Here is a 22,622-nt window from a genome sequence, read left to right on the forward strand (position 1 = left end):
ACAAACACAATATTCACTAGGAAACACACAAGTAAATAAATGAAACCTTCCTTTCCTTTTGTTTCATATTTTCAATTGACAATTTCTTCATTTAGCCTTTTAGACAGTTTGAAGAATAGCTGGAAAACACTTTGAGTCATGTCTATTTCTAGCTTAACGTATTTTTGCACTGCACAATGTCACCTTTATATCAAGTATCTCAAGAAGTATTGTTACACAAATTGTGTCACTGTAAAGCAGCATCATATGCTTCCACTGATGTTAATAAATATGTGTATAACTACCCTAAAGAAATAAGTAATTGTATAAGAAATGTAGGCACTAAAACTACATGGTGGTCCTTTTGTTTTGCCCATTTGTCCTTGAGATAGAGTAGTTATTTATGAAGGGGGCTTTTGAACCTCACTTTCTGGTTCAAATAGAGCTCCAAACCTTTAATAGCAATACGTTTGTTGAATTGAATACACACACTGATTCTTTTAAATGCATGGTTACCACCTTTTCCCTACAATGAAAAAGAGTGTTTTTGAGAAAGCTGGGATCTTACGCAGAGTAAACCCAAGCATGAATGAGCAGGCAGCTAGTTTGGGGACCGTCGAAAACTTGTTGGGAAAGGAAGAGGGTCTAGAAGTTATACTTAGTTACGGCAGAGCACAACGTTAACTGCGATTTTCAGTCCGCTATCTGGCTGAGCAACCACATAAAGTTATGACAGAAAAAAGGTTGTCCTAACTTTATGCAAGGAGTTAACCAGGCGTCATTCTGAACATCAGCTGGAGCCCAGTTAACATCCAGGCCCTGGCCAATGCGTTACAGTCCCCCTCCCTCCCATCCACCCCCGGGAGCATAGAAGCAGCCCCCCTTCTGATCCCCCCCCCCAACCCTCAGAAGCCCCCTTTTAATCCTCCTTCCTCCCTCCCCCCCCCACTCCCAAGGGTTAGAGAAGGACAGGCCCGCTCCTACCACTGTAAGTCCCCTTGGACATGTCCTGGTGGTCTACTTGGGTCTGAGGGGCAAGAGCAATGCCCACTTACTCCTGTCCATGGCAGCTGGCTTCTGAAAATGGTTGCTCGACCTCTAGCACTAGCCTCATGGTAGTTGTTCATAACGTTTTTCCTTAAATCTGAATCCATTCATTTCCATATACATTTACGAACTCAGGCCTAGTAACATTTTCAGAAAGGCCAATTTATGAGTAAAACTCTCAAAGGTAAGAGCATAAATCCTTTAAATATTAGGCCCTCTATGACCATACTCAGTCCCACTATTTTCATTATAAAAGGGATACTAATTGCTTTTCTAAGTCTATATCACTGTAATACTATTGCCTTGTGATACTGAGAATGACTACTGTATATACTACCTTAACTAAAATACACTAAAACTGAACTGTAAATATGAGCAATTGAATTCTATAAAAAAAAAAATGAATGGGCGGTTTCAAGTGGTAAGCTTATTTTAATATATTAGAATGATTTTGGGTAAAGATGTTCTATGCATTGGTATTGTAATATTACAAAATTGTTTAAGATTGGTTCTTGGCATTTTCCACTACCTATTTAGTTTATGTCTTGAAATTCAGGTAATAAATTATTTAAAACATAAGTGTGACAACAGTGCATTTCCCCTTTTCCTGTTTGCAGCCTCAGGCAACTCGATATGGATTCATTGTGTTGCACTAAGCTGAGATGTGGAGTAAATATGCATGTGTGGTGTGTATAGATAAAGATCTATATCTTTTGGGCCTCATATTCAAAACATTATAAACATCTAGGAAAGGCTTCTGGCCATTTAAAATCACCTATCCCTGGCTAACTGGGTATTTTCAGCGGCACTTAACCGGATAGTGCCGCTGAAAATGCACGGTTGGCGCCCTGACAGTGTCCCGCGGTAAGCACCCATTAGTGGGGAATGAGGCTGATATATACCGCCTGTGTGGTTTTTTTTTTTTTTTGTAACTACATTCAAAGCGGTTTACATAGTATATACAGGTACTTATTCGTACCTGGGGCAATGGAGGGTTAAGTGACTTGCCCAGAGTCACAAGGAGCTGCAGTGGGAAATCAAACCCAGTTCCCCAGGATCAGAGTCTGCTGCACTAACCACTAGGTTACTCCTCCACTCCTTTCCACAGCTTAGTGCTTACCACAGCTTAGTAAAAAGGACCCCTTACTGTGGCACTGATGGGGGGATTTTTAAAAATATCTTAATGCCGGTCATTAGCGTGCATCAACTACATACAGTTAAAATAGGAACACTTACCGCCTCCTGTTTAGGAGGCAAAAATGCTCCCGCATTAAGTCTGCATTATCAATTTTCCGCTTGCTAATCATAACACACTAGCTGGATAACATGGGGAACCCCCACTCTCCACCCATGACGCACCCTCTCCCTAAAATATTTATTAAAAAAAAAAAAAAAGTTAGCCCAAATTACTGCAAAGCATTTAACACATTCTGCAGTAGTATGTTTGCATGCACTAACTGCACGTTAAGGGTTTAACGCCCTTTAGTAAGAGACCTCTTAGTCACAAAAACCACGCTAGTGTATGACTAAAAATAATTTCTACAATTCAATCAACTGCATAACATGAAAGAAAATAAATAGGGTAACTAAAAAAAAAACCCCAAAAAACTCCAACTTCAATGCTATTTCAGTTTCCTCACTCCAATGTTGAGAAACAAACAATATTATTAGAACCCCATATTCCATATTACAGATTGTTTATTCTGTATGTATCATCTATTACTGCTTGCGAATGGTGCAATAATTCCAGTGGTGCAGGAGAAAAGGATTCCGTTTCAAGCTGCTTAAAGTCCTCATTGGCAATCAGCGCTGCTAACACATCTGCTGTCCTGCCTAGATCATACAGAGCATGCAGGGGGCCCAGCTTTGACAAAGAAGGTGTGGAAATATCCCTTCCAGCAAAGTATTCTTCCAAGAACCGGATTCTATTTTCTGCAATCACTTTGAGAAATAAGTAAAACTCCTTATAATCGATACCTGTGCAAGACTTCATGACGACCTGGGAACAAAATAGAAACAAATGCTTTAAGAAAAGTAAAATAAAAAATGAGCAAGTTCAATTCCCAGAAAAAGGCTTACTAAGAACACTGAGGTGTTTCAGTACATACACCCTGCATCTGTAAAGCCCAATAAGTTCTCAGCACAGTAGGTGGAAAACTTCAGTGTCGAATGTTATCTACGAGAGAAGTTTATAGTGGTCTATTAGTCCATCTCCGAGTGTGTACTTTGATGTAAATATATATAGGTGTAGCGTAGCCACGGGGCACCTTGGGGGTCTGGGCCCTCCAAATTTGCTGTTTGGCTGGCAGGGGTCCCCAAGTCCCGCCGGCAGCCTGTCCTGTTTCTTCCTCCCTCGCGCGCCTGCTTGATTTTAATGAACTTGAGCATGTGTGAGCTTTGAACATGCTCAATTTCACTCACTAAACCTGAGCATGAGCACCAGGGCAGGAAAACAGGGCAGGCAGCACAGCGCCCAAGTATCACTACAGGAAGGTTTCTGCTGACAGGGCTGGGGGACACCCCCACTAGCCCAGGTATTTGGGGTTGCGGCGGGGGTGGAGAGTGGTGGGGAGGCGGGACAAAATGTGCCCCCTCACTTTGGACTCAGCCCCGCACCCACCAAAATTGAGATCTTGGAATAGTTACTGAAAAGGAAGCAAGAAAGATAAAACAGTGAACTGTGGCTCTCCAAGCTGCAGGACAGGAAAGGGCAGAGTGTCTTCCCTTCACTTATTGGGAGATGAAATTTGCCCAGGAGGTTTGATATGCCGAGGATAAGGACAGTGTTCACCAATTAGGAGTATCTACTTTTGTTCCGTGGAACAGGATTTTCTAAATTTAAAAAGGAATGCTGCAGGAGAAAGAAACCTATTGGGAATGAAAGGAAGTTCTAGCTTTCTGCTAATTTACTCAAACAGTGTATATTCCTATGTATTTTCAGGACTGATAAAACTCTGAAATTAAGCAGGCCTCCTGTCCCCCCTACTCCGGCCATGTACTATACATCGCTGGGGTCTATCAAGAGGCAGGAGTAATCCTTTGTCATTCCTGCCCTGGAATTGTCACTCTTCAAACATGGCACCACCCACGACCCTAGCAGTATTCCTGCAGTACTACCACAGGGATTAGGCTGCCAAAAAAGGGAATCCTCCCCTATTTGGCAGCCTGGCCCCTGGTGGAGGTACCACAAGACTACCAGTAAAAGCTTAGGCAGCACAGTTTCTGAAGAGGAAACTGCCCTGGCAGGAATGACCAGAAATCATTCCTATCCCCACACCTAAGACCCCAGGAATGTAGGGTAAAGAGTCCTGGATTGACTATGCTGCCTTTCTATGGTACAACCAAAGCAGTTTACATATATGTAATGTCTGTACTTTTCTCTGGCCCAAATGAGCTCACAGTCTAAGCTTTGTACCTGGGGCAATGGAAGGTTAAGTGACTTGCCCAGGGTCTCAAGGAGCTGCAGTGTAAACTGAACCCAGTTCTCAGGCTACTGCACTAACCATCAGGCTACTCCTTTTTTAAAAAAAATTTATAATTTTTAATACATATTTCAACAAGAAAAATTGGAAGGTTACATGCTGAGCCAATAAACAGAGAAATAAATTCAAAATAGAAGATCAGCTGGAACCACTAGCCCACATCAAAAGAGACAGACAAATAAATAAAATGATCAAGATAGATAAAGGAAAAACAAGAGGTATAATAATAGAACCTCACCTAGGGTGCCCTTTTACTAAAGCTTAGCAAATGCAAACAGTCATAAGCACCCAATAAATGTTGCCCATCCTATTTTACACCTACAAGCCACATGGCACTTAGCGCATGCTAATGTCTTTTAGGGCCAGATGCACTAAAAACAATCGTTAAGTCCTTCCCTTACCGATTCCTTAGCGAATTGGTAAGAAACGGGCATGCGTCAAGGAAATCGCATGCAAATGAGCTGGTCGCTGCTAGCTCATTTGCATGGGATTTCATTCCAAGCCAGTCGGCCAGCTGAACATGCGCAGAGCAGCCAAGTGTTATGCTGGCTGCTCTGCGCATGCCAAAGACGTCCAAAAAGGACATCCCTGATGAGCACTTGTCAGAGCCGCGGGCTCTGGAAGGAGCATCTCCATCACACCCTGGTAGAGCTGCTGATCTTTCCTCAGAGCCACCCTTGCTGCCAGCCCCCGTACACACACTCCCACCTCTCATTCTTAGCTCAGTAAAACTAGCCCAAAAACAGCTGTGGCGGCGGCGGGGCTGGGGTCCTGTGCGTCTTGGAGCACAGTTTACCAAGGGCCAGGAGAGCCCTGTGCAGCGTGGCGAGCCGTGGATCTGCCAACGGGATGCATGGAGAGGCGAGACGGCTCAGCGGAGCTCTCCTCCGGGTGCTGCTGCTAACCAGAGCTTCTGGTGCCATTGACCCCCACCCACCTTACAGCTGCTGGTGCTGCTGTCCCCCCCTCCTGGAAAGTGCCCCAAATGACCACCGTCGGCATCGGGGCGTGCGAGGACGTCCAAATCAAAAAAACTATTTAGACGTCCCTTTCGATTATGCCCTGCCTCTAGGTCTCTCTCAGCCAATCACAGCACGTTTAGCTGACACCGGTGAAGCTAAACGCGCTGTGATTGGCTGAGAGAGACCTGGAGGAGGGGCAGAACACAGAGGAAGGAAGGAAGGAAGGAAAAGAACACAGATTCTGAAACCTAAAGGCGTCATTCTATCCCAGATTCTGAGGCACTACTGAAAGGTTTCTAAAGAACGCAAATGAAAAAGGCTGGAATTCTACAAGGGAAGAGTCAAGGGACAGGAAAGAGATTTGGAATAATCATTTTAGAAAGAAGGCTCTACTGAAAATGTTGAGAGAGAGTGAGGGAAACAGGGAAGGCAGACAAAAAGCAGCACCCAGAAATGATACAACACAGTACAGGCATGCCACCACCAGCAAGTGCTCGTCAGGGACGTCCTTTTCTGTGGGTTTTTTTAGTGAAGGACGTCCCTGAAGAGCACTTGGATGTTTTTTTTTTTTCCTTCCGATTCCCTCACAGCAGCCCCAACGAGAGGTGCAGACCTCCCGTTAGGTTTTCCACAGTGAGGGGGATCAGAAAACGGTAGTGCATCTCATTGTAATACGATTTATACACATTATAATACTAATTTGCTCATCTGCATTCTGTTTTCGTTAGCTGCTACCGTGATCGGAAAATGGCTCGGAGAACCCTTTGGTGCATTTCACGGTTTTCTACTTGCTCGTTGAACTGGCTAGAACCAGTTTAAAAACCACGTTCGCTCGTTAAGTTTAGTGCATCTACCCCTTTTAGTGCATACTAAGCTTTAGTGAAAGGACCCCTTATTATGATGTTTAAGTTAAATCAGACCCTAATTCCTATCCCTTAGCTTAAAATCTCCAAAACAAAATTTTTTTCTCTCCAGCATGAGTAGGATCAAAGAAAACAAGCTCTTACAGGGAAACCTTAAATAAAAGGAACAGGCCACACGGGGTACCTAAATGGCAGGTGAAATTCAGTCTCCCAGTCTTGCAAGGTCCTCCCAAGTCCATTGCAGAATGTTTGTTTTGTTTGGATTCAACGTCCTCTTTCATATAAAGCATCACCTTTTCACTCATTTGAACTTCTCTATCACTGTGATATAATTTGTAACTTGACATCACAGTGTCCCACTGGTTGTTCTCCTTCCACCAGGTTTCTCAGATGTCTATTGCAGTATATTTACCTCTCCATTCAGGGCTTTATATTCTAATCCTCCCATTTTATTTTTTTACAATTACAATCTAGGTCTCAACTCTATAATTAGTTACACATTATATTACAAATTACTCACTAGTAACTGTTTAACATTTTAAAATATATTTCTTTATTAATAGACCAATACAATTTTCCTAAAATAAAATCCATTCCCTTAACCCATAGTTATTAACTAATCCATACACCAATACATTTAAAACCAAACAATTCGTCATGTGTTAATCCACTGCTCCAGAGTCTCCCACAGGATTCTGCCTTGCTTCAAATCAGACTCATTGAATCACCAACTTGTAAAATAGTTCTGTCCTTTTTTCGAACAAACCATTGTAACGTTAGTGATAAATCTTGAACAACCATTGATGATGTCAGTCAGCAACATCCAAAACTGTCCATTTTCACCATTAGCAGTATCATGTGTTCCAGATATATATATTTTTTGAAAATGTAGTTACATCTGTATTAGAGTTTCAATCTCTCCTATTCTTATAGTATTCCACCATATGACCAGGACCCAACATGCTCATGTTTCGCTATAAAAGCATCATCAGGGGTCTTGAATTTGGCTCATCCAGGTGGTGGGGTAGTCAAATACCAGCGATGCAGTGGTGAGCTATTATAGCAATTGTTTGCAGACATTTCAAAGTATGTTATTTGTTTTTATTTGTAACCTGTTTAACAGTTGGGAGGGACATTTGCAATCTTTCAACTTTACTAAAGGGCACCCGGTTACTTTGCCTTTATTTGGAGTACAGCTGTGAAGATTACAGATACATTTTTCTAATATTATAAATAGTTTTGAAGATTATATATAAATCATGGACATTGTAAAGAGCACACAGAGAAAATTTTTTTTAACTATTGGTGTTAGATTAAAAACCTTTTGTGCTTTATGGTGACTCATTGCCGAGGTCTTTTTTCCCTCCTTTGCATATAACTGCAAGAAGTAATTTTGACTTTTCGATGGGATCACTTTTTCTGTATTTGTATGAACAGTTACAATTCCTGCATCTCTTCACTTTGTTTGGTCTACGTAAAAGGAGCCTCAAGCACCTGAAGGTGGTACCCTTGGTAGGAAGGGAAGACACCGACTGCACAGGTATTGCCCTTTGTTGTACACAAGTCTTACAGTTTTCCATATATATATATATATATAGATGTGCTACGGCTGTGCTGCGGTAGCTGAATTACCTGGCAATGCTGGTGCCAGTCATCCATTGTTTCTCGCCATTCTCCGATCTCTTGCTTCACTGCTTTCAGCTCACACTGCAGGAAATGCCACATGCAAGTCACACTGCAGCCATTCACCCAATTGTGGTTAATGGAAATAGTGTCCTCCTAAAATAAAAGGATGACATTGTATTACAACAAATTAAACGATCTTTCCTGAAAACTCAAAAAAGAAATTCTGTTTTGGCACTTGGTCTCCAAGGTATCCAAATCTCTCTCGTGCATAATCTTTGTAGCAATTCTGTAAAACTGACTGGACTAGTGTGCTGCAAAACGCGGAGGTGGCCAGGGGGCTAATGTCACTGGAGCCACACTCGCATTATTTGTGACATCATTATAAGCATATAAGTATTGCCATACTGGGACAGATCAAAGGTCCATCAAACCCAGGATCATGTTTCTAACAGTGGCCAATCCAGGTCACAAGTACCTGGCAAGATTCAAAAAAAGTACAATACATTTTATGCTGCTTATTCTAGAAATAAGAAGTGAATTTTCCCCAAGTCCATCTTAATAATGGACTTTTCTTTTAGGAAGCCATCCAAACGTGTTTTAAACCCCTCTAAGCTAACTACTTTTACTACATTCTCTGGCAACAAATTCCAGAATTTAATTGCACGTTGAGTGAAGAAACATTTTCTCCGATTTGTTTTAAATTTACTACTTTGTAGCCTCATTGCATGCCCCCTAGTCTTAGTATTTTTGGAAAAAGTAAACAAGCGATTCACATCTACCCATTTTCGTCGCCCTTCTCCCCTTGACCACCTCTGCTTTTTGTTCTCTACAGAATAACGTTGTTCTGTTTTTCTGAACTAGGAGTGCTTCCAGGAAAGAGATGGGAAACACTGATATAGACAGACACTTCTTAATGAGAATGGGCAGCTTGGATTTAGCAAAAGCAAGTCCTGCCTTTCTAATTACTAATTAAAAAATAAAAATCTAACAACAATTACGTGGATAGGAGTGTGCCAGTTGATAAAGGGTATTTGACAAAATTCCTCATGCGAGGATCTTCTGGAAATTAAAAATCCACAGGATAGAAGACAATACCCTATCATGAGCTGGAAACTGACTGAAAGACAGGAAACGGTAGAATAAAAATGTTCCAGTTTTCTAGTTGGAAAAGGGTCAATATCTCAAGGGGCTGTTCTGGGACCTGTGCTGTTTAACATATTCATAAATGATCTGTGGAAAGGACCAAAAGTGAGATGATCAAATTTGTAAATGACACAAAACTCTACAAAGTCATTATACCAGAGGATTTGCAGAGGATTCTGGTGTAACTAGGAGACTCGGCATCTAAATGGCAGCTTAAAATTTAAATGTGGGCAAATGCAAAGTGATGCACTTACAAAAAATTATCCCAACTACAGATACAACATGCTGGATGCCAAGTTAGGAGTCACTCCCTAAGAAAAAACAGCTTGGATTCATGACAGACAATAAAAACAAACACAATGTTAGGAATTATTCGAAATGGAGAACAAAACTGACAGAATTATGCCTCACGAAAGGTCCATGATCCAACTGCACCTTGAGTATTATGGAGGTAATTCTGTTACTATTTGCTTTCATTATGGGAAAGAGTCGTATAACACATTATACTATGCTATTGAATTTCCAGGATACTAAAAAGCATAGAGCAAAGCAGATGTTGAAATTTTCCTTCCCTTACCAGGCTGCTCTATGCTGCAATTCATGCTAACAATGAAGTATGCTGGCGCTTGCTCTCTGCTAGGCTGTAATTGTGAAAAACACAAATCTATTCCTAAAGAAACACCTCATTAGCTGCACGTGTGCAACATGCTTTCAAAGCACCTGCTACTGTCCATCTCGCCCGCATGCTGGGTATCTGTTTTCATAAGCAAACACAAGATCAACGCGGCTCCATACTTGAGAACTGTCCTCCTTACCATGTTGTGCACTTGATGGTGCCATCCACTAGGGATAAATATTGTTTCCCCTGCTTCCTGTATGACTTCCAGAGGCTGGCAACCCTTGGCAGAATGTGGGTACAAGCAGCTATCCTGAAGATCAGGCAAAGTAACATCGTAAGCTAATTGCCCATGGCGGTCTCTCAGGTACTCTTCCTGCCCGGGTGGGAACAGCAGCCATTTTTTTCTACCACAAATGTTGACTGACCAACTGTAGGAGCGAAACACATCCGAATGGAATGGGGTCCTACGGGGCAAAAAGAAACAATGGTGCACTCATTTGTAAATGGAGGTCTTGAAGAATGGTGCTATCAGATGACTGAACGGTCATAGGCTAACCAGGGCAGAGTGGGTCAATATGTTCCACTTATTAGTGGGGTAAGAAAAACACAAGAAAAAAATACTTTTGTGCCAGGCACTGACTTAATTCTAAGTCTAAAGCTCATACCCATATGTTTGACAGTAAGTGATAGTATGATTACTCACACTATGAGTATCTTGTCAGGCAGACTAGGTGGACAATACAAGTCTTTATCTGTCGTCATCTACTATGTTACTATGGTGCTCATTTTCAAAGCACAAAGCAAAGTTACATAGTAACATGTAATTTATGAGCTTTGAAAATGAGCCTCTATGTATGTCAAGCCAAGTTATGCTTCCAAAATGTATGGAGAGCACCCCTGTTGTACCACCCACGCTCCCTCATTTTAGGTGTTCCAGACACTCACTTTTGAGCATGACCATGGAGTCACACCTCCATTTCTATGCTTTTTTTTTTTTTTACATTCAGTTCTGCACTCACATGAGACACAGGCTTCACTTTTCTTCATGTCTTCATGCTGTAGGCAGTTGGCCAATACTGCTGGATATGACTTCTTCAGGGGCTTCTTTATAAAGTCATTGTTGTTTTGAGAGTCTTCCTTCACGTACCATCCACAAACTAAATTAAAGATGTGAATTTTTTCCCCCATAACGAAATATATATATCCAACTCCAGCCTTAAGTATGTCATTAAGCTACCTCTGGTTCTTTCATCCTAATGTTTTTTGTTTTTTTTAAGTGAAAGTAAGACTAACTCAGGGCTTTCCAAACATAACCAAGGAACCGCCCCAGACACCTGGGTTTTCGGCATTTCCGCAATGAAGATATAGATCTGTGCTAAATTTATATATGCTGGGTCTCCAATACACCTGCATGCATCTCATGCGCATTTATTTGGATATCTTGAAAATGTGACCGACTGTGGGGTCCCTTGGTCAAGTTTGGGAAGCCTTGCTTTATTCACAAAAAGTATAGGGATAGAAACAGAAAAAAACATCAAGCTAAAAGAAGACATACAAGTAAGACCCAAGACAGAGCAGTCTTTTGAAACTTTTTCCATAATCCTTTTTTGTTTGATATAATCTGATACTGTACATAATCTAATACTGCACTGTACCTTCACACAATCTTATGTTTCTCTTTGTCATCATGGCATTTTATTAATACAGTCTGCATTCACCCCTTCCCTAGTTTGGAGAACAGAATGATGTAAACATGAAGAACAGCAGGAAGGGGAGACTGTGGCAAGAGCCAAGGGAATGCACAGGAATAAGTAACCCGTTACCGCACCAATCATCAGTGAGACCTCAAGCTGGCTGGCTGGTTAGGATGACAGGGACCAGGATTCAAATCCAGCTTCTCAAAATGACCTTGCACAAATGATTGAGGATAATTTTTGATATGATGTCTAAATCCAATTTTGGACGTTTTGCTAAAACATCCAAAAATGAAGTGGTGAATATAGCAATTTTCGAAGCAGAAAAATAGATGTTTTGTGTTCAGTGTGTTTTGTTTTTTTGACCATTAAAAAAAAAAAAAAAGGTCCAAGGGAAAAATGCCAAAAACAAACCATTAGGATGTATGGGGGGGGGGGGGGGGGGGGGCAGCATTCTTAGTAGACTGGCCACACACACATCGAAGCAGAGCAGTGGGGCACCCTAGGGGGGCACAGAAGTGATTTCACATAAAAAGTCCCAAATACACATCTCACTATTACTCTTCTATAGTGTATGAGGAGCTCTCCAAAACCCACCAAAAATCTACTTGTACCCAACAATGCTTACGGTGCCATTATAACATCTTTCCAAAATGGCGGAGGAATATCCAGCACTGTCTTTATACAAAACACTCATGACCCAACGAGCCAATACAAAACATAGTAACATACACAGCAACATAGTAGATGACAGAAGATAAAGACCTGTATGGTCCATCCAGTCTGCCCAACAAGATCAAACTCATTACATATGGTATGAAGTGATACATCATATGTATACCTGATCTTGATTTATCCTTGCCATTTTTAGGGCACAGACAATAGAATTCTGCCGCGCCTTGACCATGTTCTAAAACTCCAGCCCATCCAAATCTATTCAGCCTCGATCAGAGCACAGACCATAGAAGTCTGCCCATGCTTTCCTACCTAATCTCCCCTAAGCTTCTTTGGATCTGATCCTTCTAAACAGGATTTCTTTGTGTTTGTTGCAATCCACGCAAAGGTTAGCTTTGTGGGGTGACAATGCATGAATGTGACTGTTCATATATTTAAGGGGTTTTGTTTAACAGTTCAAGTTTTAGAGGGGATTTCAGATTGTATATTTGTTTGTAGGACCTTACCCTGACAGGTTTGCGAAACATGACTCATGTTGGGGGTCTGTAACGTTGAAAGAAAGTCTACTTTTAGATGAGTGTTTTGTATATTTATTGATATTAAAGAAAACTTATAAGCTTTGATACAAAGAATAACAGAGTGGGCATAGTTTGGAAGCCGATGATGAATCTGTGTGACGCACCAGGCTATGTGCTGGTGTGAAATGTGTCGCCTCTGAGGCTTCAAGCCCTCTGTTATTTGTTAACTATCCTGCTGTTGAGAAACATTAGTAAGATCTCAGCTCTGGCTTGTGCTTTTTTTGACTGTTATTTTTGCCCCTGCAGCAGTCACGTTGTGGGACTTTAAAATATTGATTAATCCTTCCGATGGTCACCTGGTCATTTAGGGCACCTTTTTCTGACCTATTCATGATTGAAACAGGTCTAGACCAAAACGTTTAACTTTTAGCCCTGGATGTTTTTGCTTTGTTCCATTATGGCAGAAAAACGGCTAAGTTTTGGGAATAGCCAAATCCTGCCCCTAACACACTCCCTTGTGATTTGGATGAACTGCAGACGAACTACATAGAAAACCATCTTAACACAAAAGAAAAAAAAGGGGGGGAAGGGGGGGGGGGGTCAAAATAGTGATCTTGGACTTTGAGATCTGACACAGGAATATGCTATAGTAAATGAATCTTGCCTTGATAAACAAAATTAATTGCACAGCTCAAAACTGACACACAAAAAAAAGTGCACTAAGTGAGTTTTGGAAAAGTGCTGTTCAATTGTCTATTGCCTATTCTTGCTGCACATTGCCTTGGGTGAATTTCTTCAGAAAAGGTCTGGATCCGATGAGATGGCTGGAGAAGGTTTCTTGGGACTGAGAGGTTGAGATAAATACAGAGTAGACCTGCCTTCACGATGAGAAATTCAATGCTGGGAATGATGTACAGATAAGAAAAAGAAAAAGTAGGAGGTAGACCATGTGTGTAGTCAAACAGTGGGTTTATTTAAAAAAAAAAAAATACAAAATCTAAAAGCAGACTAGACACAGTTCTGCATTTCAGCGCCTGCCTCAAGGGTTAATCAAATACTCTCAGCCTATCATTGGCTAAGACATCAAAAGGTACATAAACGTTATGAAACACAGAATCGCCATGCGAAGCGTGCCGTATGTCGCAAAGGACAGACATCTTAGCCTATTACTTGTTGTTACCATCATTGGCCGAGAGTATTTGATTGACTCCTGAGGCAGGCGCCGAAACACAGAACTGCGTCGTCTGTTTTTAGGTTTTTTGCATTGTTTAATAAACCCATTGTTTGGATACACATTTGGTCTACCCCCTACTTTTTCTTTTGTCTACACTTTTTGAGTTTTATTGTTAGGGGAATAATTCTGTTTGTTTTGTTTGTCTAGACAAGCAAACCCCAGAGCATGTTCCATTTGGTTACGAGTTAGTTTGCAAATCAGGCTGTGGGTGCTGTGTTCTTACCTATGAGTGTGTGGTAATTAACATCATCAGTGTAATTACTATTATAATTATTATGGAGTTCACATTATAGGTTCACTGATAGATAATAGCTGTACGGGGTGGGGGTGGGGGTATAGAAACATATTTTAAAAAAAACATGTTCTGTGAATTTGCTAAACTTAAATAAAATAAATGCAATAAACATCATAAATACCTGCACGCTTTTGGAGAGAGGTAGTAGAGTGACCAAAATTATAAAAGAGAGATGGAACTCTTCATATGAGGAAAGACAAGAGAGATTAGTGCTCTTCTTCAGCTTGGAAATAAGAGATGGCTGAGGGGAGATATGATTTTTGTCTACAAAAGCCTGAGTGGTGTAGAACAAATAGAAGTGAACTTATGTTTACTCTTTCAAGAAGTACAAAGATCAGGGGACATTCAATGAAGTAAAACAAATAGGAGGAAATACTTTTTCACTGAACAAATAGTTAAGCTCTGGAACTCACTGCCGGAGGATGTGGTATATAGGTTAAAAAAAAGGGTTGGACAAGTTCCTGGAGGAAAAGTCCATAGTCTGTAATTGAGACAGACATGGGGAAGCCACTGCTTGCCCTGGGATTGGTAGCATGGATTGTTGCCACTATTTGGGTTTCTACCAGATACTTGTGACCTGGATTTGCCACTGCTGGAAACAGGCTACTGGGCTAGATGGACTACTGGTCTGACCCTGCTGTTCTTATGTTATCCAAATAACTTCAAAGTAAGGATCTGCATATCCAATAAATTCTAGGTATTTTTTGGATTTTCCCCAATTTTTTCCCAATTTGTTGGTGTTTTTCTGTTTGCTTAATACGTTTGTTTTTAATATGCACATTTTATGTGCTCTAAAATTTTTGTATGCATGCAAACTGACTGTTTTCTAGATATATATGTACAAACAATTTGATTTATGTGCACTAAAATCTTTTTGGAACCCAAAATGAATGAAATATGAACCAATGCATATATCTACTTAAAAGCATTTGTACAAGCAGCAAGCATTTTTCAGAGGGAAAAAATAGTTTATATGATATGATTTTACAGAGCAGTAGACTATGGAGTAAAGTATTATTTCACAGACTGAGCGATAAATTCATGGAACACCCTCCCCATGGAAGAACACAAGTAGTTACTGGAAAAGAACGGATTCCTTGCAGACAGAGGAGAAAAAGGCAGAAACAAATCAAGTAGGGTGTTCTTCTTACTATCATAGTCTACGCTCCCCAATTCCAATTTACAGCGAGACACTACACAGAATGGTGTACAGACTCCCTGAGCCCATACGCCGTGCCCCCTCCCTACCCATCTTCAAATCAATGCTCAAAGCCCACCTCTTCAATGTCGCCTTCGGCTCCTAATCACTACACCACTTCTCAGGAAACTTATCTACCCCAACTTGACATGTCGTCCATTAGATTGTAAGCTCTTCCTAGCAGGGACCGTCCTTAATTGTTAACTTGTACAGCGCTGCGTAACCCTAGTAGCGTTCTAGAAATGTTAAGTAGTAGTAGTAGTAGTAGTAGAAATAAAAGGGGGGATATATTTGCTGATCTATCGGTAATATTGGCGGAATGCCACCCCCAATTCTTTTTTAATACACAGAGTGAAGGCAAACATTCACACACCACAGTGTTTTACCAAGAGCCTTTAGGTCCCATGTAGACAAAGCGATAATCATCTCCTGCAATCGCATCCCAGTATTCATTCAGCCAGTCCGATGTGAAATACACCAGAGTGCTATAGATGTTTTTGTCTGGGAAAGCTCTGAAGACAGATAGATAAAAACAACAAAATCACTAAATGCACAGAAAAAAAGGGACAATCGCTCCAGGACACAGACCACAGAAAACCAAATATTCTATATGGCAGATGCTTTAATAAAAATAAAGATATGCACCGAGGCGGCAATTCTGTAGCACCTAGAATATACCTACTTGTGGCCTATTCTACACAGCAAAGTACACACATGCTTCCTTTACAGAATACCAATGTAGCAGGTAACATATGCATGTATATATTTAAGCATGAGCACTTATACCAGCCATAGAAGTGGTGTAAATGATCATACCTGAATTGCAAGAGATCACATGTATGGATCAGAGAGATAAATGGGAATGTGTAGGTGAGCCTTCCCTCCCCCTCAAGCTTCAAAGCGCCCTCTCAGAACGTACCTCAATGCACCCTGGTGATCGAGTGGCCTCTTCATGGCAGGAAAGATCCCCACCGCCGCTTCATCAAAATGGCCGCCAAGACGTCAAGCGGCAGCCTTGCAATACAAGTCTTGTAAGGCCACCGCTTGAAATCTCAGCGGCCACTTTAAAGAAGTGGCAGCAGCGAGCGGATCAGCGGCCAAGAACAACTGTTATTTTAAAATAAGCATGCAGGATTTACAAAACTGGCAGCTGTGGAAAATAAATTAAAATGAAATCAAATGATAAAACCAACAGAACCTTTCAAGATATGCTATGCACAAAATTAAAAGTTCTTTACAAACAAAAACAAAAATTCCCACTATACGGAGTTGTTCTTGTCATTACCAAGCTCTGTGCTGACCAGCGTAATGATTGTCCTTAGCTGTGAGGAGACAGGCTGCATCTTCTGTGGATACAGAGGGCTATGGGGCCCTTTTACTAAGCCACGTTAAGTGCCAACATGTACTTAATAGTGTGAAAATGGCTAATGTAGGACATGGCCAAAGCATCCTGCATTAGCTTTGCCATTATCTCATGGAACTTGTGAAATAATTATTTATTTTTATGTAATCCCCTGGTAAATTGAGTTTGGAGATTTCTTCAGGGGATATCTAGACCTGGTATAGAACTCTCTAGATTCACTGGGAGGAGGAAGAACAGCATGAGTGTTGGGGGGGGGGGGGGGGGGTGAAAGAGCCCAGCCCAGGTCAGAGGGTGACAATGGGTGTCATAGTTGGGAAGTTTTAAAGGCAATAGGATTAGTGAGCAGATGGTGTTTGGTTGCCTTCACCCTCACCAGTGCCCGTGAGAAGAGGGGGGTATCCTAGTCAGGAACAATAACTTAAGACTGAATAAAGTGGAAGTTTTTGCCAACAAAAGCATTAACTGTGAGAAGTGCTCCAGGTAGGTAGAAAGGGCCTGGCAACAGTAGAGGAAGAGCCAGTTTGGTGCCAGAGGCAGCAATTTGTGGAAGTGCACCTCTGGAAGGAAAGGACAAACAGGGAGGTCTGGTCGTGAGTGAGTCCGTCGGCTGGGTAAAGACCAAGCGGGACAGCTTTTCGCCAAAAGCGAAGGAAGCACAGCCTTTGATTGTTCGGCCAGATAGGATGGGTATTGGAGGGCTGGATGGAAGTGTAAATATATAAATACCCTATGATTTACAAAGGGGCTATTAATTCATTAGTTAGAACCATTACCAAATGTTTTCGCACAAGAGAATCTTCTTTCAGCAATGTGATCTGTTGGATATAATGTGAACTATTTGATATTAAGACAAGTATGAAGTCTGGATAGCTGCCTGTTGCAGCGCTCTAGTAAAATTATTGCATTTTGTTATAAAACCTGGAGTGGAGAGTTTCTTTGGCGTGTGAGTGAAGTTAATTTGCTCCCAAACTGAAACAAGCCCGGTCCCCGGCCTGCACCCAGCTCTGTGAAATAAAACTTTTCTAATGATCCTGGTTCGTGTACCTGATCCAAAGAGTTTGCTGGTGCCTGGAATTTTGTGGTGAGACCAAGGTTACATTTATTATTTTAGCTGGGGTAGTCAGCGGAAAATAATCGTGAAAGCATAAATCGGTTAGCACAGTGAAGCACGCTGACATTATCACTAGCTAACCGGGTTACACGTGCTTAACATGGGAGCACATAGCGCCTCTTAAGTAGATGGTAAGTGCACCCGCATTCTTTTCAGTTGCCACACGCTAATGCATTAGCGCATAGTCTAGGAAAATAGTAATTTCATAGCTGCAGTAGAAATGGGCTCAGTGCGTGGAAAAGTCCCACGTTTCTACTCGCTAAGTCCATATTCTACTGCTGACTCCCTTTTTTTTTTTTTGGGGGGGGGGGGGGGGGGGTCATTTTCAAGATATTCCCCAGCGCAAGTACTATTGGTGCCGAGACTTGCATTTGTAAGAAACACAGTAGGGAGATTTTTGATCTAATATTTAATTTTAGTTATAATTCATCAGGCATTCAAAAAAGGTTGAGCTCCAGTTCTTTTTATTATCTCTTCAGGTAGGTATCATACAGGATGGTACTAAGCTGACTCCCAGACACTAACACAGGAATAAAACAAAAGAAAATAAAAAAGGTATCACCTTTTTTTCCTGAACTAAGGGGTTCTTTTAGTAAGGTGTGCGAACTGGCATATTCCTGTGGGCATCTTATTGTTAGCGCATGCTAAATCTGTTAGAACACCTTGGTAAAAGAACCTCTAAGGTAATACATTTATGACAAGCTTTTTTGAAGGCAGACCCTTCTTCAGGTCAGACATAGGCTGTTTGTGGCATCTTCTATCCTGGATAAAAGTAGCGTGGTTGCTATGTTAGTCCAATTTAAAAGTTCCACCTTTCAAAACCTCATCATAAACATGTATTACGTTGGTCCAATTAAAAAAAGGTATTACTTTATTTTCATTTTATTTTTGTTTGCTACCTTTAAAGAATACTAAAAAACAAATCACATTATAAACACAAAGAATATCACCGTGTCCTATGGGCAGACCTAGCTGGTTTACTTTTTGCATATTCATAATGAATATGCAAAAGATGAGTTTGCAGATGCTGAATCTCCAACGAATAGAAATGTCTCTCAAGACAGGCCCACAAAGAGCAGCTTTAGCCCATCTGGGTGGCTGTCCCCTTACAGATACTTACAAGAACCTGTCTTCATTAATCACTGTTCTGCCTAACTCACTGGTTCCCAAACATGGTCCTGGAAGCAACCCAGCCAATCAGGTTTTCTGGATATCCACCATGAACACCCTGAAAACATGACTGCCTGGAATGCTTTCAGGGAATATCCAAAAATGTAGAGGATGACTCATGACTTCCACACACAATTGGAGAACAGAAGATCTTTATTAAAGCACCAAATAAATACCCGACATAGGGCCGTTTCAGTGGTCAGTCCGCCTGCATCAGGGGTCTGATACACACACTCTAGAGAATGTGTTGATTCTGGTTCTAGAAAGAGACGCATCACATTACTACTACTTATTTCTATAGCGCTACTGGACATACACAGCGCTGTACACTTGAACATGAAGCGTCAGTCCCTGCTCGACAGAGCTTACAATCTAATTAGGACAAACAGGACAAACAAGAGATAAGGGAATGTTAAAGTGAGGATGATAAAATAAGGGTTCTGAACAAGTGAATAAGGGTTAGGCGTTAAAAGCAGCATAAAAAAGGTGGGCTTTTAGCTTAGATTTGAAGACGGCCAGAGAGTCTATTCCAGGCATATGGTGCAGCAAGATAAAAGGAACTGAGTCTGGAGTTAGCAGTGGAGGAGAAGGGTGCAGATGAGAGAGATTTACTCAGTGAACAGAGTTCCCGGGGAGGAATGTAGGGAGAGATGAGAGTGGAGAGGTACTGAGGAGCTGCAGAGTGAATGCACTTATAGGTCAATAAGAGGAGTTTGAACTGTATGCGGACACGGATAGGAAGCCAATGAAGTGACTTGAGGAGAGGGCTAATATGAGCATAATGACACTGGCGGAATATTAGTCGTGCAGCAGAATTTTGAACAGATTGGAGAGAGCTGGCTAAGTGGGAGACCTGTGAGAAGCAAGTTGCAATAGTCTAAGCGAGAGGTGATAAGAGTGTGGATGATGGTTCTGGTAGTGTGCTCAGAAAGGAAAGGGCGAATTTTGCTGATATTATAGAGAAAGAAACGACAGGTTTTAGCAGTCTGCTGAATATGTGCAGAGAAGGAGAGGGAGGAGTCGAAGATAACCCCAAGGTTACGAGCTGATGAGACAGGAAGGATGAGAGTGTTATCCACAGAAATAGAGAATGGGGGAGGAGGAGAGGTTGGTTTAGGGGGAAAGATAAGAAGCTCAGTCTTGATCATGTTTAGTTCCAGATGGCGCTGAGACATCCAGGCAGCAATGTCAGACAGGCAGGCTCATACTTTGGCCTGGATTTCGGCTGAGATTTCTGGTGTGGAGAGGTAGATCTGGGAGTCATCAGCATAACGATGATAGTGAAAACCATGGGATGAGATCAGAGTACCAAGGGAAGAAGTATAGATGGAGAAAAGAAGAGGTCTCAGGACAGATCCCTGAGGTACACCAACTGACAGTGGGATAGAAGTAGAGGAGGATCCACTAGAGTATACACTAAAGGTACGCTGGGAGAGATAAGAAGAAAACCAGGAAAGAACAGAGCCCTGAAATCCAAGTGAGGACAGCGTATCAAGGAGTAGGTTGTGATCAACAGTGTCAAAAGCAGCAGACAGATCGAGAAGGATGAGGATCTGGCCAGGAACAGATCATTGGAGACCTTAGTAAGCGCTGTTTCAGTTGAATGAAGGGGGCGGAAGCCAGATTGAAGTGGATCAAGAATAGCTTGAGATGATAGAAAGTCAAGGCAACCGGCGGTAAACAGCACGTTCAAGTATCTTGATTAGGAAAGGGAGGAGGGAGATGGGGCGATAGTTGGAAGGCAAATATAATCTAAAAAAAAAGAGTCCTGCCACAGCAGAGAGATTAGGTGCTGCCTGCCTTAAGGGCCAAGTTTGGGAATCACTGCTTAGCTTCTTCCAAACACCCTCTGCTGGTACAGCTCTAAGCCCACAAGTAAACACTGCAGAGAACTGTAGCTCTTAGTAATAAGTTGTAAATAACAAACACCCTGAAGTGTCTTACCTGTGCATATGCCAATCCTTCAAATAAAGGCATCCTTTTGGAGAGCAATAGTTATTCTGAATATAGTCCTTCCAGTAAGTAATGTACTCTCTGAGAGGGATCTGTTCTTTTGGGTTTGCATTGTATTCCTTCACATCACAGTTGGCCACAGGAACAATAGCATCACCTGACATTAAACGTAAAAAAAAAAAAAAGGGGGGGGGAGTTCTCATTTGCTACAAGAAAGTAGATGGAGCAATACATCAATTATTGTAATTACTAGCCGTTGAGCCCGTAAAAACGGGCTAGTAAAGGAAGTGGGGGGTTGAAAGGCCCCCCCCCCCCGGATAGGTCGCCCCCGCCCACCCGGAGTCCCCTCCGTCACCCCTTCACCCGGGCACCTGGCTTCACTACTCAAACCGCCGGAACGCAGCACACAGCTCATCTGAGCTGCCGTCGCCGGCCTTCCTTCTTCTCTGCGTGTGTTCCGCCCTCGTGTGACGTAACGTCGGAGAGGGCGGGACACAGGCAGGTAAGGAAGGCCAACGGCAGCTCAGATAAGCTGTGTGCTTCGTTCCAACGGTTTGAATAGTGAAGCCAGGTACCCGGGCAGGGTGGAGGGTGGGTGGCGGTGGCGACTTCAGGTGGGTGGGGGGAGCGGTAGCGACGGCAGTTCCCTCACTCGCAGGTGCGCAGGTTCCCTCTCTGTCACGCCCCCGTCATCACGTATTGACGCAGGGGCGGGACAGAGAGGGTCTCTACTGCGCATTTGTGAGTGAGTACGCCTCTTGCCATTTATATGTTTGATGATGATTCTTATAGGGTAACCTGCTTGGGATGCTAATGACTAGAAATGATTTGGTTTGTCTGTGCAGATTTGCTACATGTACTTGATTGTACGGTCAAGAGAGCAGGGAGTCTCTACTTCATGTATCTGTATATCAGTATTTAGTACTACAAAAATATTAATAGTAGTGGCTAAAGTGGCACAGAAATATACTATGAAACATTTTCTATACGCCATGCTATAAGGAGCTTCAATTACTGAAAAATTCACTGTGCCCACTGTATTAGAAAGTCAGATTCTTACCAAAATTCTGCAGTAGGTGATCGAAGTTGGGTTTACCTCTGGGTGACACCCAGCATCTCCTACTGCCCCAGCCGTCCGTAAACCTGGCCGAGAGCACACAGGGGGAATTAGAAAGCAGAAAACGCCTGAAAAACTCTGAATAGGTGAATGAATCTGGATCTTCAATGTATTCCACCTGGCACCCTTCATAGGACTGGCTGTTGTGATTCAGAGAGAAGTTACATGAATATAAAAACGTCTCCTTATCCATCTAGGTTCCTTTTCCTGTGCATTTTCATATTAACTTACAAGATTTATAAAAGCTTCCATAAAAACTAGTAGTTTCATTAGCGCAGTTTCTTGTATGAAGCCCAACTTCAGCTTCACTTTATCCGTCTCCATGCTCTATATCCCTTTATCTATCTCACACACGAATACCCCCACCACTAGGCAAAACAAGTTGCTTGCTTCTTTTCTTGGATAAGTACCTTAATGGTATACAAGCGTATTTCCCTCCCCCCTCCTTTATCTCTTAACCGATTACTAATGTCTGATCTGACTAGGAGGACCTTTTGGTATCCTCACTCGTCAAAAAAAATGAGCTCAGGCAGCAACCAATATAAATCAGGTACCCGCCCACTAACTAACCGG

At 42.0% G+C, this 22,622-nt stretch overlaps 1 protein-coding gene across 1 annotated transcript; it reads right to left on the bottom strand.

Annotated features, from left to right (window-relative positions):
- Nucleotides 1-2,706: 2,706 nt before the first annotated feature.
- On the bottom strand, nt 2,707-22,486 carry JMJD4 (jumonji domain containing 4). Its single transcript, XM_030189897.1, has 6 exons — nt 21,993-22,486; nt 20,924-21,089; nt 15,722-15,847; nt 9,918-10,185; nt 7,966-8,112; nt 2,707-3,025 (listed from the first exon to the last, which is right to left on the bottom strand). The coding sequence occupies exons 1-6, from the start codon at nt 22,240-22,242 to the stop codon at nt 2,714-2,716; spliced, it is 1,269 nt and encodes a 422-aa protein (XP_030045757.1). The 5' UTR covers nt 22,243-22,486; the 3' UTR covers nt 2,707-2,713.
- Between the last annotated feature and the right edge of the window lie 136 nt (nt 22,487-22,622).

Source organism: Microcaecilia unicolor, chromosome 1, assembly GCF_901765095.1.
Source record: "Microcaecilia unicolor chromosome 1, aMicUni1.1, whole genome shotgun sequence".
Taxonomy (NCBI): domain Eukaryota; kingdom Metazoa; phylum Chordata; class Amphibia; order Gymnophiona; family Siphonopidae; genus Microcaecilia; species Microcaecilia unicolor.